The sequence below is a fragment of the Neolamprologus multifasciatus genome, chromosome 9, assembly GCF_963576455.1.
Source record: "Neolamprologus multifasciatus chromosome 9, fNeoMul1.2, whole genome shotgun sequence".
Lineage (NCBI taxonomy): Eukaryota > Metazoa > Chordata > Actinopteri > Cichliformes > Cichlidae > Neolamprologus > Neolamprologus multifasciatus.
The window spans coordinates 9,300,359-9,317,349 of NC_140447.1; the positions used below are offsets into that span (position 1 = coordinate 9,300,359).

At 42.5% G+C, this 16,991-nt stretch overlaps 1 protein-coding gene across 2 annotated transcripts in view; it reads left to right on the top strand.

Annotated features, from left to right (window-relative positions):
* The first annotated feature begins 642 nt into the window (after window positions 1-642).
* The window catches only part of adarb2 (adenosine deaminase RNA specific B2 (inactive)), a 224,240-nt gene continuing 207,891 nt past the window's right edge, over window positions 643-16,991 (top strand). The window contains exons 1-2 of one of the 2 annotated variants that reach the window (XM_085172469.1): window positions 643-2,093; window positions 11,727-11,816. In XM_085172469.1, coding sequence (XP_085028595.1) covers window positions 1,991-2,093; window positions 11,727-11,816 — 193 coding nt within the window. In that variant the 5' untranslated portion in view covers window positions 643-1,990. The remainder of the gene's footprint in view (window positions 2,094-11,726; window positions 11,817-16,991) is intronic. The other variant, XM_085172470.1, reaches the window with a different exon arrangement.

The following is a 16,991-nucleotide window of genomic DNA, read 5'->3' on the forward strand; positions in this document are numbered from 1 at the left end:
TTTTTACAATCTACCGGGCTCAATTCTCACCAATCAAGTAGACTACAGTTAAAGAAACATGTTGCTATATAGTGTTTGTAGAGCACTGAGGTAGTACAGCCATAGGTACTGTTGAACATAAAGATAACCAGGTTAGTTAGTGGTTCTTTGCATCCATCACTTACTGACCTTGCTGTGCATGTGTGTCTGTGCACACACACTTTCCTCTAACCTGTACCTCCACCCCACTCAGCCAGTTTGCTGTTATCTGTGTATTTTCCAGCCCCCCCGCCAGCACACCTTCATTACTGCCCCAGATAGTGGCATTGGCAACTTGTCACTTATATTGATTTCTCTTAAACTGCAATTTACATGGATATTTGTGGGCGTCCTGAGGGCAGACTGCAGCCTGGCGGACGGCCCCGGCACCCTCGCTCTCGTTCTTTCTCTCTCTCTCTTTCTCCCTGCCCCTGAGGCTGGGAGGAAATGTTTCCACCCAACAACAAAGCCTCAAAGTGACTTTTCAATCTGACATCAGCAAACGTGTCATGCTGGTTCTTCAGCGAAAGCACTGCTTTTTCTTTTTCTTATCATAAAAACTAAAGCGGCTGGGGCCCTGTGAAAGTAAAGGGGGTCTTTTGGGGGGACAATCAAGGCAACAGCAGGCCATGTTTTGTTAGGTATTAAATATCACTCTCTTTTCTTTATTCACCAACTGTACAAAAAAGAAAAGAAAAAAGAAACAGCTGTACAAGCTTAATGCATTCTTGATTAGGGCTTAACAAACCTGCATTTATTCCGAGCTCCTGAATGTGTCCGGCAGTCCATAGCGCCTCCTCCCAACGCACACCTGACCTTCTGCTGCAGAGGCCGGGGGAATAAAACAATTACCTGCAGCTAGGTAAACCACAAATGCTTTGTGAAAGCCTTCACACCGCGCTTTCACACAAAAATGCCAAAATGTCACAATCTTCAAACTTTACGAATACAACACACCATTAAGAGTTTTTGCCATGTGTGATGAAGGTCACCTGCAAAAGTCAAAACAGGATTTTCAGAATAAAATACGTTTCGTAAGACCTACGTGGAAAAAAAAAAGTCTGTTAAAGATGCCTTTGAAAAGACAGCTGAGCAATGCGTCTGAGAATAATCTTCCTCCATGGACATCTATGACTTCAGACCACAGAGAGGGAATTTATTTCAGAACATTAATCCCACAAGAAGATTGCAAATCCTAAATCCTGGGAGACAAACACAACTGTACAAGGAGAGAAAGGAGAAGCACTCCTCTCATTCTGCATCCTTGTCTCTCCTTTGAGCCTCGAGTTAGTGGTGACTGGGTTTGCAGCAGGCAGTATATGAAGCAGAAGACCACATTCGGTACTTTGATGATGGTAAACGTCCTATCCGGGCCTGACCTTTGACCCCTTCCCCTCCCTGAGAAGAACACAGTTCCCCTGCCATGTAAAAAAAAAGTGAAGTTAAAAAGTGCGCGGAATGAGACGAAACGTTTTTAAAACAGCACTGGGTGAAGAAGGGGTGTGAGCTGGTGGGTGTCGCTGGTGATGTCACACCTCCCAGACAGCCAGGATTGGACCCTAATTAGAAAGCTCGGCAGCAAATAGATAGGCGTCCTGCATGATTGAATTCAAAGTGGCTGATGCCAAAATTTCTGCAGAGGCGCGGCAAAAACTGGCTGAGAGGAGCGAAGCAGCCGGGATCAGTGCTGCTGAGAGCTGCCACGCTGCGCTGCGAACACAGTCTCTCTATGAGCTGGAGGCGAGCTGGAGTTTCTGAGGTGATACAGGAACAGCGAGACGCGAAGCCTCTCTCCCTGGTTTGAAGGGATAAAAAAGAAGAAGAAGAGCCGAAAATATAGTCCGAGTGTTCGTCAAAGCCGAGGACGCAGCGCTATCAGAGAGCAACGGAGGCTGACGCCAGACAAGTACAAAGGAGAATCGAGCCGCCGAGTTCAAGTTATCCCTGCGCCTCGCTCCAAAGGTCTGCGCTGATGGCATCCGTACTTGGAAACAACAGCCGCGCGTCGGGGGCTCAGGGCGGCCAGGTGAAATGCAAGCTGAGAAGGAGGAGGAGGAGGCGATCCAAGAGAAAAGGTAAAAGCAAACAGAAAGAACGGAAAAGAAACTTTAGACCACTTGTTTCCTTTTTTCTTTTTTTCTTTTTTTGGCTTTTCTCTCCAGAGGTCGTGCGCACCTTGGCGGAGCATCGGAGCGCACAGGCGGCAGCCCGGTGGAGCCTGCACCTCGCTGCTGCTCCTGCTCCGATAACGGCGGCTTTGGATAATAGTGCATATTTGAAATGTGACTGAAGAAAAAAACAAACAAACGTGATCTCTGTTTAGGAGGAGACGGCGGCTTTAAATCGCCTTTCTCGTGTAAAGTTTAGTTGCCGCTGCGTGCGTCGTCCTCGCAGAGCCTTCGTTGTGTCTTATACCTAACGGGACAGCGGAGAATGAAAGTATTATTTCGCTATTATGGAGCTTTAAACGTGCTCTCCGGTAGACAGAACGGCTGCAGTCAATATTTAACACTGATTTCTTCATTTGTTTGTTTTTTAAAGCAGCGCATACACATGAATCCTGTTTTTAACTTCCTCACTGATTTCTTCCATAATTTCAATCAGATTGCCACATCAGTTCTTGTCAGTAAGTTTAAATATTCAAAATGTAGCATAATTAAAGAGCATCCCCCTCCACGCTGGAAAACACTGCAAAATCCTGTAACAGAATCCCAATAATTCACTTTTTTTTTGTCCTTTTCCTTTTTTTTCTGTTGTCTCATCTAAACAGAATTTTCACCCATTAGAGGCTAAAACTGCACTGCTGTGCTGCTACACAGAGAAGCCTCAAGTTTAGGACTCAGTTATGGGCCTGCAACAGGGAGACAAAAGGAGCAGGGACGTACAATTATTTTATCTGGCCCTTCAAAATAATATTTCTTTGTTTTTTTGTCTTGATATTTTTTATTTGTGCCCGTTTCTAATTCCAAGCTTTCAGCCTCCTTTTACGGAGCTTTTAATGAAGAAATCAGTGGATTAACAATTGGAGACAAACTGTAAAACAGCCAATTATATGTGTAATGAAAACAGAAAAGCATGCTGATTTCCAGTGACTGAAACATAATAACAGTGAGGATTTTTTTTCCTAAGGCTCAGCGTCTGTCCCTGCAGCCGTGCTGTAATGGATGCTGACGGGGGTTCATGGTAAACAAATCCCTTGTGTGTTTTAAATGCCCTGCATCCTCTCTGCCAGTGACACTCTTACCTTTGTGAAATATTATGTATATGATGCAAAAAAATTTAATAAATAAAAATAATACAATTCACAGCACTCTGGCTGATGAAACATTTCCACCTCAGCACCTCTCAATTTGAGACTTTGCATTCCTGCTTTTTTTAAAAAAGAAAAAAAAGTGGTCACAAGTGAAAACGCAGCATTGCTCGCTGTTAAAATTAATCCGTGATTGCTGAGTAATTTTACCCCAACTTCCTTCGTGCTGCACTTCACAGAGGGAAAAGAGCTGCAAAGTGACATTTTGAAAGATCAAGAAAGGAGCTATTATTGATATGTCAGTGAATGCTTTGATTCTTTAGAAGAAGAAAAATAAAAACCTCGCCGGTTATTTCCTCAGGTATTCTTGTTTGGCTAATTAACACCGAACTGAATCACCGAGCACTTGTTTGCTCTGGCACAGGCCGCAAACTCTTTGCTTTTTGTTCACCTCCTCTTTTTCTGCCATCTTCATAAAAAAGGAGGAGGAAGATTTAAGCAATATTTATTTTTATTTATTTATACGCATAACAGATGATAACACGACCGTTTGTGTTGTTTATGCTTGAAGACACTGACGTGCCACCCCATTGCATTGTGGAATATGGATGAACGCTCGGAGCGCGTTGACGTATCCGACTGCAATTGAATGCATAACGAGCTTTCATAAACACTTTGCACTTGTCATCAAACTACAAAACAGACAACTGCATCTCATTTCCATAACCTCTTGATTTTTAATAGCCCAAGTAATTGAGACAAGGGAGACAATACATAAAATATAGTGCTGAGGCAAATGTATTTACATAATGGAAAACGACAGAATTGGTTCCACAACATTAAGCATTGCATATGAGTACCACACAAGCGCGCGCACATTAGCTGACAGGCCCTCGCTGCGTGTATTTCCGAGCAGCTAATTTATCAGCTCTGCTGATTCATTCTGATAACACGGGACATTAGGGGCCAGTTCAGGGGCCGGCTGTAAATGAACTGTGGCTTCGGGACGCGCTGATGGCCGCTGACTCTTCTGCTCTCCCTGTCTTGACGCTTGTATTCACATTTAAACGTTTCATAAAACTGTCAAAATAAAAGCCCAGTTTCAGACTGAAGGGTTCCAGCTTCCATTTTTTTTAACCGATCATCGTCATCTTTCATCTCAAATGCCAGCCGAGCATCATCTCGAGATTTCCACACAATTATGTGTATAGACTTTAAGGAAAATAAATAAATAAATAAATCACTGAGGGATTATTTGGTGGCATTTGTGGCTTAATCCCTTGAAAAGGCTGCAGATTATTTGTAGATGGACTAAAACCTGCGTGTGTATTCAAAAGGTTCTAAGCAGATTCAGCAACTTCGATTAATTTCTTTTTCCACCAGATTCCTTTTTTTGTTTTTCTTTTTTGGGTGTGTTTGCTCATTTCTTTTGGATGGGCAGGATAAATAAGTACAGAGTGAAGATTACAGCCTGGGGATGTATTTGCTAACATCTTTTTAGCAGGCGGCCCTCACTGCTCCTGCTCAGATTTCCTAAAAATCACACACCTTACTGAATCCATCAGCTGCTTTTTCAGCTGCTGTTTGACAGCCGCCGCCTCCTCAGATTGTTCTGGTTCCAGCACTCCTGTCAGCTCGGTGTTGTGCAGATGTACACCTCACTCGCTGTTTTTTTGTTTGGTGTTTTTGCTGTTCTTTAAGCACAGTGTGAGCAGAGTTATCCCCCTCAGATGGACTCGTGGACACACAGAGGATCTGCCTCTTAATTAGTCACAGCCGTGAGCTCTGTGTCCCTAAAGGGACGTCAGTTGCACAAATACAGTCGTGCACATCTGGGTGAATGATGCACTCCCCTGATTTTTGACAAATCTGCCTGTAGATTCCCGCCTGTCAGTCATCCGTACGACGTGACCTTGTTAAACCGCGGCATATGTGCAGCATATTCCTGCTCTTTTATCCACAGTGTGCCTTTCTTACGGACAAAAATAAGCACCGCCGAGATTTATTAGCCAACATTATTTTTTTTTACAGCCACACTTATCACCCTGCACTCTCAGTACAGTATATCAGCGTATCATCAAGAGCGCCGAGGGGGGAAATGTGAAAAACACAGAGTGTAACATAATTTATATAGCAATTACTGCTTACGCTCTCCTTCCTGGTGAGCTGGCGACGGCGACAGACGGGTCGAGTGTGGGCTGCCGTGGCTGCGGTGAAAGTTGAGGTGGAGGGATGCGAAGGTTTACACACATTTGAACATCTCCGTTCTGGAGAGGCGCAAGTAAACATTAACTCGGCGGCTGGGTCAATCAACAGAAAACACCCTCTCCCCCCACTCTCCCACCCACCCAGTGATCCTCTGTGACTATCTGACATCTCGCCAAGCAGAGGGAGGGAAGAGTGAGTGGAATTCCTGGCTGTAACGTATCATCCCGCTTCCCTCTCAGCGCTAACGGCGGTGATAGAGGCGCCGCCGAGTTGAGGGGCAGAGGTCAAGAAGAGGGGGCACAGACTCAGAGCAGACTGTCCTTTACGATTTCACAAATTTGAAGAACTTTGCATCTGCACTGGTTTAATCAGCCAGGTATCTGTGCAGACCAGTAATATTACTGCCTGCTAGTGCTAGTCACTGATGCTACTGGAAGAAAACCAAACAATCTTGTATTGGAATGTATTTAGGAATGACCAAAATAGCTCTGAGATTAAAGAAGATGTGTTGCAGCCTGTCGGAGAGAACAAGCTGTGTTTTCACAGTTGTGATAGAAGCGTTAACAGTATTTGAAAAATCATAGACGGCATACAAAACGCACACAAAACAACCTTTGCTTTAATTGAATTACGTAACCACACTAGCCCACTGTCTGTAAGTGTTGTTTGTCTTAGATATAGTACCTTTACCCGTTTTGCCTTTATTGCTTTGTAGGAAACACGATTCTTCGTAGCTGTTATTTGCTGCACTGTCCTTTAAGGTCTTTACTGCTTATGACTGATCACTTGGAGCTTTTTTGTTGACTTGTGTTCATGCTAAACCTCTTACATCTTGCAAATCTTCCAGATTTGGCTATGAACTTCATATACTTTGGAGACTCTGTCTGCAACTCTTCTTTTTTTATGCGTTGTTTACATCTTGCCGCTAATTCCAGCTGCACGGACACGTGTTGAATGTCATGTCCATTTTTCTCCCGTCGTTTCCTGTTTGCCTCCCTACCAACATCTGTCAAATAAGCCCCACCCCTTCCACCCCCACCCATAACAAAACTGTAAGTTTTTTCTTTTTTAAGCAGCATATAAATTATAGAAAAAGCAAGTATATATAAATTGAAGGTTCCTTTTAAATAGAATCCAGGATGCTCATGTTGTCTTTGAGAATAAAAAATAAAAAAGCTCAATGTGAGTAATAATAGAAGAAAAAGAAAAAACAGTCATAATGCTCAATAGTAAATCTGGCTGATTACATTTAAGTTGGAATAGTGAAAGCGGTCCAAGCATGCCGAGTCTGCAGTGAAGTGTGAGAGACCTTTAAGGACGATGACAGTGTTGTTTTATTCAGTATTCATTCAGATCATTGTTTAATGTTAGCATAACTGTCCCCGTCATGCACACATGCATTGTAACAGTTGCAGTATGGTCTCTGCATTGGCCTACATTCACATGCAGAATCCACTGATAAATAAACTCACACTGTGGTAACACAGAGAGGACCTGAGCGAATGCACACTAATTTCCTGGTGTAGGGTCATTGTCATCAGGAGTGAGAAGGTTTCTGGTTGAGGAATGCAGTTATTCGTGCTTGGTTTCCATGTTGGGATAGCCCAATGTCACACAGTGTGTGTGTGTGTCAAAGTGTTTCTGCGCAGTGTACCAGGGGCATGTGGAAACGTTGTCGTACCATATGTACGAGGAGTGTGTGTGTGTGTGTGTGTGTGTGTGTGAAAGAGAGATGAAAAGCACTAGTTTTATTCCTGAAACACTTCTGTCACATTTGTTTGTGTTTGTGCTGATAACCGCATTAAGAGCTGCAACAGAAACACCGCTGGCATTTATGAGGTTAATGAAGGTCAGTGCCGATGGAAGCGGCGCCGTGTTCCGCGGTGTGCGCACCCATGGCTCTGCGAATTTACAGGCACTTCCTGATTAAGGGTAGCGGCGGAGGAGTCTGCGGTTTAGGACACGGCGTCCTCTAGCTGACTGAGCGTTTAGCTGGTGGGCGGAGGAGGGGGCTGGGGGAAAAAAAGGTTATTACTACTCATTGTGGTCTCTTGAGGACAGCTGATAAAATGACCAAGGAAAAGGAATAGCACAACTTTAGCACATTAGCATAATTAGTAATTATCTGGTAATAGTCCCTCTTGGCTTTTTTGGAGCTCGGCAGTGAGAAATTGTACTTAAAGTTCAGGGCCAGAAAACAAATTTCATGGCGAAATGTCTCAATAACACGCGGCGTGCAAGGGCTGCCTCAGTCAGGCTGCGGAGAGAATGAATCAGAACAAGTATCAAAAGCACAGATGCAGATTTTAAAAATGCAGAAGGTGACACTTAAGTTAATTAGCCTGTTGTTTGATGACTCCCACAGTTGGAAAGATAAGGGTATTACTCATTGCAAATACCTTGTTGCACTTGTTGCTATGACAACAAAAACACAGTTTAATTGAGTTAGTCATGTGTTACGCTCCATCAGCCTGTCCACAAGAGCTTTCACAACAATGACTACTTTGGTGGAGACATTTGAGAGCTGGTTACACTGCATGCCACTAATGCGCGTGTGCCGCTCTGATGGAAATTGCGCTCCAGAGTGATGCCTCTGTGTGTGCTAATTTGTTTGCGTGCACGCGTGTGTGTGTGTTCTTGTCGCCTGTGTGCCCGGTACATGTCGCCGTTCGCGGGGAGCTGTCAGTCTTCATAAACACAGATGTGGCACGGCAAGTCGGCGGCATTATCGCTTCCCGTCAGTGTGTGTGCATCTGCAGTCCACAAAACAACGCAACATGAGAGGGCCTGTTGTGTAAAAGAGAGTTTGGATGTCTCGTAGCAACTGTCAAGCAAGTTTTTGTTGTTGTTGCTGCTGCTGCTGTTGGGGTGATGCTAGATGTGAGCAACAGCCGAGCAATAGTGTAACTATTGTGTATCTTTTGAGATGCACGTTAGATCGATGAGAGAGCTTTTAACAAGGGAACATGTGCGATGCTTTGGGAGCAACAAGCTGGTGATTTGTTTATCCAGTAAGAGTAGGGATTACAATTTAAAGGAACAATTCAGACATCTTTTTTTTTCACTGTGTGTGTGTATGTGTGCTTTGAATGTTTTGTTTTTTTTTGTTGAGTCAATATTCATTTTGGCTGCAAACTAAAGACAAAACGCTGCCACGGTTTCCCAAGGCACAGCGCGATATCGTTAAGCATCCTGTTTTTCCTAACCAGAAATCCAAAAACCGAACGCATTTAGATCGTACAATAATGCAGAATGAAAAAGGGGTCACCGTTTTAAACATTTGATCGTTTGTTTTCTGTCTCTGCTTTCAGGCAGTTTCCGTTTCTTTGCTGTTAACATGACGGCAGGTCGTATTTTTCTGTCTTCAGATGGACCTTGTAGAGTTTGCAGCTGAGAACAAGACAAAAAAAAAAGAAAAATGAAAAAGGCGGAAATTTTATTGACCTTCCTACCTTTGAAATCATCCTGATACCAGTTTCATTTATATCATGAAACCTTTGCCGGGAACCAAAACCACATATATATAAATATATTAAATTTTCAGCTTGTTTACATGGTAATAATTTGGTTTTTAAAAAATATTTAGCATTTTTGTTGCATTGTTATTTAAGATAAAGAATACTATCTCATCTTTCCTACTTAAGGTTTTAGAGGAACAGTAACTAACATTAGCTTTTTCATCCAATACAACATGTAGATGAGGTGTATTCTTCATGCAGCTGGTATCTCTAACAACCTTCACAGTTTTATGGAAAGCTGTTTTTATCACCTCCTCTCATCTTATCTGGATTGTGGCAGCTGGACTTTGTATAGAAGGGTTTTAGTCTGAAGACAGAGCTGTAAAATGCAAAAAAATTGCATTTCTAATAGCGAAATTACGCACTCGATTTACTCCAAATGTCAACCAAAATGCACTTTTCATGCTTGTTCTTACATCGTGACTGCCAAAGTCAAACAGAAACAGCTGTAGTGTGGTTACATTTCACTAAACCGAGTCTGGTAATTCTGAACTAGATTCGCTCACCTAAAATTTCACGTTTTTGATTCAAGGCAGTCGATTTTTTGTGTCTTATCATCGCTGTTATTATTATTTTATCATGCCATCAAGACTAGCTCTCACATCTAATGCGAAGTCCTGCCAATAGTGTGGAAGCACCCCACACATCATGGTGGCAAAACATTTCTCCAGTTTATGATCCTAATTAGCTCTAACTGTGCCATCATCCCTGAGTCATCATGCCTGGAGAGAGGCCAGATCATTTGACGGTCCACAGTTTCACGCTTTCTTCATCCCTCCTCTCCCTTTCTTCCTTTCTTTCATGTCTTCTCCTTTCAGTTTCTGTCTCCCTCTCTCTCTCCCTCTTCCCTGAAGCACACACACTGTTATTGTTGTCCTCCAGCTTCATGCGCGTATTCACAGCACGGTAGCTGCTGCTATGAAAAGGGAAATATTTCATAAGCAGAAAATAGCTGAAGAAGGTGCTAGGATATAGGCTCCAAAAAAAGCTTTGTGCTGTTTTACCAACTCGGTCCAAAATACAGCAAGTCAGCCTTGAAATGTGTTCGCTCGCCATTCGAGTGCATTTGGAAATTAAAACTCACAAGCACGTGAATGGCCTTTGTCAGCATCTGATCAGCTGGCAAAGCGTCCGCCGCTGGCACCTCTCGCCTTATGTCATGCTTCAGCCACACAACAGCACAACTGCCTCGTGTGCTTTGCTGACATAGCAAAGTTAACACTGATACCCCGCCTCATATGGAATAATGAAATTGGATGAAGCAGCTTAGCCGCTTGCCGTCCCTCCTCTAGCCATCAGACTCGGTGCCTATTTGAGATAACGTTAATGAAGGAGACTTTAGCCAAGAATAGACACGTCTTACTGCTGGAGTGGTGGGGGGGTGGGGGAAGAGGGGTGGGGCACTAACGGCATTTATTTCCATTAATAAGATGGAGCATTTTACAAGAGAACCTCTCCTGAGGGCTCTCTCCGGAGGTCGGAGAGAAAGCTACACCTTTTAACAACCTCCAAAAGAGTTCTCAGTGTGCGGAGAGGCGTTGTTGCACGGCCTGTTCTCTAAGAAACTTGTCCTAACCTTGCTTCACCAATTTGGGTGTGGTGACCACAATCACTGCTTTTCATCATTTGTAGGTTTTTGTTGTGGGTGTTAGCAGCTTGGGAAGGCAAAGTCTGAATTTTCTTAGAGAGCTAGCATGAAATATTTTCCAGTTCTTCTGCTCTTGACCACTGTATGATTTACCACTTGAAATTGCTGATTTTAGATATCAATAAACAAAGCTAGCTTCTTGATTCTAGTTTGTATTTATCAGTTTTGCTGTAGCTAGCTAAGCTAACTAGCATTAACTTCATGCTGTGGCTGAAAAACCGTTACAGACTGTCAGGTTTTAATGTTAATGGGTGCAAAGAATGAAGGGCTGTAAGAAAGATGTCAAAAACGCACTTGCTGACATTGTACACAATGTTGTGCTAAAACACTGAATCTAAAGCTAATAGGTGGTCAGTAGTTGTAGCCATGCTAGCTGAAACAGTAGACTGTAACACACAGTTAAGCTCGAGCTTTATTATTTATACACTGCAGGATTTAAAGGTAGCTGACGCCATCTTGGATGATGAATGTGGCCGATAGCGCAGAACTGCAAACAGTATGTAATTCATTTAAAACTAGTCCAAGATGATAACTTAAGACAAAGTGCAGTTTTAGCCTGGACCTTGGATGTAGTAAGCTGCTAATCTGGATGAGCATTTTTAAACTTAAACAGCGTGATCCCTTTAATACGATCATGGTTGGTTTTTTTGTTCCTTTATCTGTTTTTGTAATAACCCGAGGATGATGCCATACATCCTTATTGGATTAGTGCATTATATGATAAGTGGTAAGCATTATGGGAAATGCTGTAGTAGCGAGGCCTGAATAATTAGCTCAGTCACTGTGCCTGTGTACAGAATATTTTCTACCACTGATATTTTTTACTTCTCTCTGCATCAGGGGTCAAGAGTGTTTTTACACTCCTTCCTCACTATGTAAATACATCTGATAGCAGTTGATTCATAGTAAATGATAAATACGCTCTTTTTGCAGCGAATATTAGATCCCTGTAGCTGATGGAATTGCTTAATGGCAGATTAGGAGCACTGATAATGATGAGCGCATATGCGAACATCCTCGCCGCTTCATTATTTTGCTCACATGCAAGCATTAAATAACATTTTTCCCCCTCTTTGCCCTACAGTAAATCCCTCTCCCATCCATCGATTCCAGGATCCTTTAGGGGCCCCTTCTAGGAGAGACCGACAGGCTTATCTTGCAAATCCTTTAAAAGGTATTTAGAAAAAAATCTTTCCCTGCATTAAGTGTGTCTGATGTTGCATCGCCGCAGGGTTGGCCGAGTTAGAGTTTTAGACCTGCAGGCTGATCGGTGCGATATGCAAAATGATGTTTTTTCCAAGTTTCCTAACAGTCACATGCTGTGTAGTTTATTTTTCCTTCTTGCTGCCCCGGTTTTGATTTGTACAGCTTGAAGTGGTGGAGCGTAATAGATGTGTTTGCATTTGCCCGAAAAACTTAGAGTTCCAATCACTCATCCATTACCTTTGATAGCTCAGAGAGTATTTGGCTTTGCCCAGATAAGGCCTGAGTATACATCCAGTCAGATTCAGTTGAATTGTTTGTACACACACGGCACTTTGGCATTGGTCTGCTTGGATGGGCTTTGGCGTGATGGAGAATTTCATCCCCACCCCCTCCGCTACCTCACTGACAGTGGCGCTTTGGGGCCGGAGCTGTTGGTGAAGGGTGTGTGGCACCTCAGGCTACAAATGTTGCCTTGCGTAAAGGACAAAAAGAGAGGATATCTGCGGGTTAAGAGTGCCTCAAATGCTGGCCCACATGGACCTACATACCCACCATTCTATATTTAGACATAATAGACATAAGGTATACTCTGTAAGCAGCAGTAAAACCAGTAAAAACGCCTTTATTGTACAGCTGCTTTTCCAGTCTTTTTCTCGAATTAATGATGAAAAGAAACAGTTCATTTATTAAAAATCTTTTAGTCCTGTACTTATTTGTCTCTTTTTAAAACCATGGCATGTTCAAATAGTCATGCATCAGCGGTCCCCAACCTTTTTTGGTTGGTTCGGTTTATGTCCAACAATATTTTTACGGACTGGCCTTTAAGGTGTTGTGGATAAATACAACAAAATAAAACCAGTACTGGTACCAAAAGAAAGAAAATTTATTCATAACACAGAGGAAAAGACCCAGGGAAACCGAGATAACGATAAAAATTATTTTAAAAAAATAGCAATAAAAACCCTGAAAACCATACATTTCATACCTGAGCCTCAACTCTCGCGGCCCGGTACCAAACGACGGACCGGAGGTTGGGGACCGCTGATCTAGGTGAGGTAAAGTAATGAATTGCTTAATCTGTAATCATATATGTAATATGATTAGAAATAAGATTTTTTAAAACTATACCAGAAAAAATATTAACTAAAGCTTTAAAATAACAGTAGTGGGGAAAAAAACGCTGTCTTCCTTTTTAGACTCACATATACAAGCTGCAGGTGTTACTGCTAGAAATAGACCCAGTGGCTGCTTTTAGCAAAGTTTACAAGAAAGGATCGAGCAGTTTATCTGCATACATACAGGAATGTAGCTTCTTCTCAGTGTGGTTGTGTTGTTTCTGTGCAGATTGCCCCATTTTAAAGTTAAAGGAATATAAAAACACTGTGATCTATCAAAAGGTACTGCTCAGGTCAGGCTGGATCCCTCATCATCAAACCAGAAACACCAGTCAGTGTAAAACAACTAGAACAGTGAGAAGCTTGATGTTGATGATCCTGCCATATGCTGGATTGTATGCCATCCATGCTTTGTTCCACCTGGTCTCATACCTGCTATTGAACTGTGACACACTGGAGCTAGGATAAACTGTGATAACACCTACCTGACCCTCTCCTCTTCTTCATCTCGCCAGTTGCTTGTTTGGTGTCTCGTGTGTGTGTCGCACTCCTCGTGTTCTCTTCATTCTCTCATTCGCCTGAGCCCCATGCCTGCTGTTCATAGTACTGTTTATTGATTTATTCTCAGAACACGATCAAGAGACATAGATTAGGTAAAAGGTAAATATGAATGCTTTATTAAAAGGCTAAATAGTGATCATCATTATTCCATATAGGCTAAACAGTCACACAACACAGTCAGCAACTCTATCGGATGCTTGCTGGGCAAATATTCAGTGCAACAACAGATGTACATCAATCAGGATGCGATCGCTGTTTATTATTTACTGCAGTGTAATCAGTGGATTCTATGATATCTCCGTCGGATAGCATCTATCTTTACACTCTCATCCCTTCCTCTGTTGCTCTTGCTTCTCTTTCAGGTTTTCTTTTTCTCTCGCTCTCTCTGTCTCTCTCTGTGGAATACATGTTTGATTCGCCAAATCCGTTGCAGAGATGCTTCAGGGGAAAACAAATTAGACCGATGGGGCTGAAGCCCATTTTAGGAGAGCAAAAAATTCTGATCTATATATCTGCTGATGTTCTTTATTCATCTTTTTCCATCCATGTTTTTGACGTCTTATCCGAGCAGGGTTGCGGTGGGGCCAGAATCAAACCCAACTGACGCCATGCGAGAGGCGAGGTAGACCCTAAACAGCTCCCTCCCACTCCATTACAGATCTAACACTAAGATTCAGACACCCTTTAATACCCGCATCCACAGCTGAAAATGAAGAATTGTATTTAATTGTCTTATTGGTGCATGTTTGGAGCTGCTCTGCTGTATGGAGCCACTGTGCTCAAAAGACTGTGGCGATTACACCATTTCTAAATCACTTGACGCATCATTTTTCAGATATGATCAATAAAACAGTTTATTTTATCAGTGTGTAACAAAAAACATATAGTATAGTTGTCATTGGCCAATATATAATTAGATATTTGTAAATGTACTTTAGTTAAGGCCTAATTACCAAAGACAAATATGGAACCACTTAAAATCTATTACTTGCTGGTATCTCAAGGAGTGAGATAATCAATTGATTTCCTGCCATCAGAAAAGGCTATTAGTTTCCAAGCATTAAAGTCATTTGAGACAACATTATAAATTCTGAGTATTTCTTTTTTCTTTTCTTTTTTTCAAATACGCCACCCAAAAGAATTTCCAGTAAATTAAAGAAAAAATGAATATACATTTGAAGATGTCAGCAGCATCATTACTGTGTGTGTGTGTGTGTGTATATGTATATACAGGGTGGGCCATTTATATGGATACACCGTAATAACATGGGAATGGTTGGTGATATTAAAGTCCTGTTTGTGGCACATTAGTATATGTGAGGGGGCAAACTCCTCAAGATGGGTGGTGACCATGGTGGCCATTTAGAAGTCGGCCATCTTGGATACAGCTTTTGTTTTTTCAATAGGAAGAGGACCATGTGACACATCAAACTTATTGGTAATGTCACAAGAAAAACAATGGTGTGCTTGGTTTCAACGTAACTTTATTCTTTCATGAGTTATTTACAAGTTTCTCTATGTTCACAGCCATTGACATGTCAAAGAGGCTAACACGTGAGGAGCGGATTGAAATTGTGTTGATATCTGGTGAACGCAGTAACTGGGTCATTGCAGCAGATTTCAATGCAAGACACCCTATGAGACCACCCATCTCCCATGCTACAGTCAGCAAAATGCTTGCTAAGTTTCGTGAAACTGGTTCAGTGTTGGATTTGCCAAAATGTGGGCGCAAGAAAACTGTCACTAATGAAGAAACATCAGTGGCTGTCCTAGCTTCATTCAGCAAGAGCCCACAGCGGAGCACTCGCCGCATGTCACTGGAGAGTGGCATTAGTTGAACATCCCTTCGGCAGATATTAGCGATGGTGGTCAGAGGGCCCGGTGGCGCCAGTGTCCGGCAGCCTCGCCTCTGTCAGTGCGCCCCAAGGTGGCTGTGGCTACAATGTAGCTTGCCATCACCAGTGTGTGAATGTGTTTGTGAATGGGTGTTGACTGGATGTGTAAAGCGCTTTGGGGTCCTTAGGGACTAGTAAAGCGCTGTACAAATAAAGGCCATTTACCATTTACTCACAAATGGCACCCTTACAAACTCCAGCTACTGCAGCATCTCAATGAGGATGACCCAGATCGGCGCACAGAATTTGCAGAATGGGCAAAAAAAAATTGGAACAGGACCCTCAGTTCACGCAGAAGATTTTGTTCAGTGATGAGGCAAACTTTTATGTGAATGGTGAAGTTAACAAACAAAACCACCGCTCTTGGTCTGACTAACCCACATTGGATGGATCCCTCCAAGACTGTTGGAACAACAGAAGTGATGGTTTGGTGTGGTATATGGGGTACAACGATAGTGGGTCCATTCTTCATCAATGGAAACCTCAAGGCTACTGGATATTTGAAATTGCTACATGATGATGTGTTTCCCTGTTTATGCACTGAAGCTGGCACGTTCCCTGAGTTTTTCCAGCAAGATGTTGCACCACCACATTATGGGTGCCAGGTCCGAGCATTCCTAGATGAACAGTTTCCTGGAAAGTGGATTGGTCGTCGTGGGCCAGTTGAATGGCCCCCAAGGTCTCCCGATCTGAGCCCCCTAGACTTTTATCTTTGGGGTCATCTGAAGGCAATTGTCTATGGTGTGAAGATACGAGATGTGCAGCACCTGAAACTACGGATACTGGATGCCTGTGCTGGCATTTCTCCTGTGGTGTTGCTATCAGTGTGTGAAGAGTTGGAGAAGAGGGTTGCATTGACAATCCAACACAATGGGCAGCACATTGAACACGTTTTATAAGTGGTCAGAAACTTGTAAATAACTCATGAAAGAATAAAGTTACATTGAAACCAAGCACATATATATATATTTGTATGTATATATCATATGTGATTATAACTGGCTAACGGTTGACTTCTACTTCAATTGAAAAGAATCTGTAATGTCTGTGTATGATTCTTTTTCATAAATAGCATACCTCATGACAAAAATGTTTGAGAACTCCTAAGCTAAGAGAGCTAAGATAGCTAAGGTAGCTAGCTATCTAGCGGTAGAAGCCTCTTCTTTACTTTGAGCTTGTAGATGAGGCAGTGGCTTTGTCAGTGCTTGACTCATCAGCTGCTGTAACTATAAAGAATACCTCTTTCCTTCATATCTTCACCTTGCCTGTTAAAGCTTCTTCCACAGCCAGAAATTTTATCTTCTGTAATTAGCCTAGCTACCACCAGATGCTAACAATCCTTGCAAACAGTTTCTTTTGTGATGAACACTCCAAAGGGGAACAAACTAACCTACATTTCTTACAATGGCACCGTTAGGCTAATGAGTCGGGTTTCAATATACGTTTACTTCAAATGCACCGCGGTATTGAAGTTCGGTATGCTCCCTATTAATACCTGCGGATACAGATGATGACAGGGTTGAAAATAATTTGCAGCATGAAGCAGATCAGATGATGAGTCAACAGAGGCAC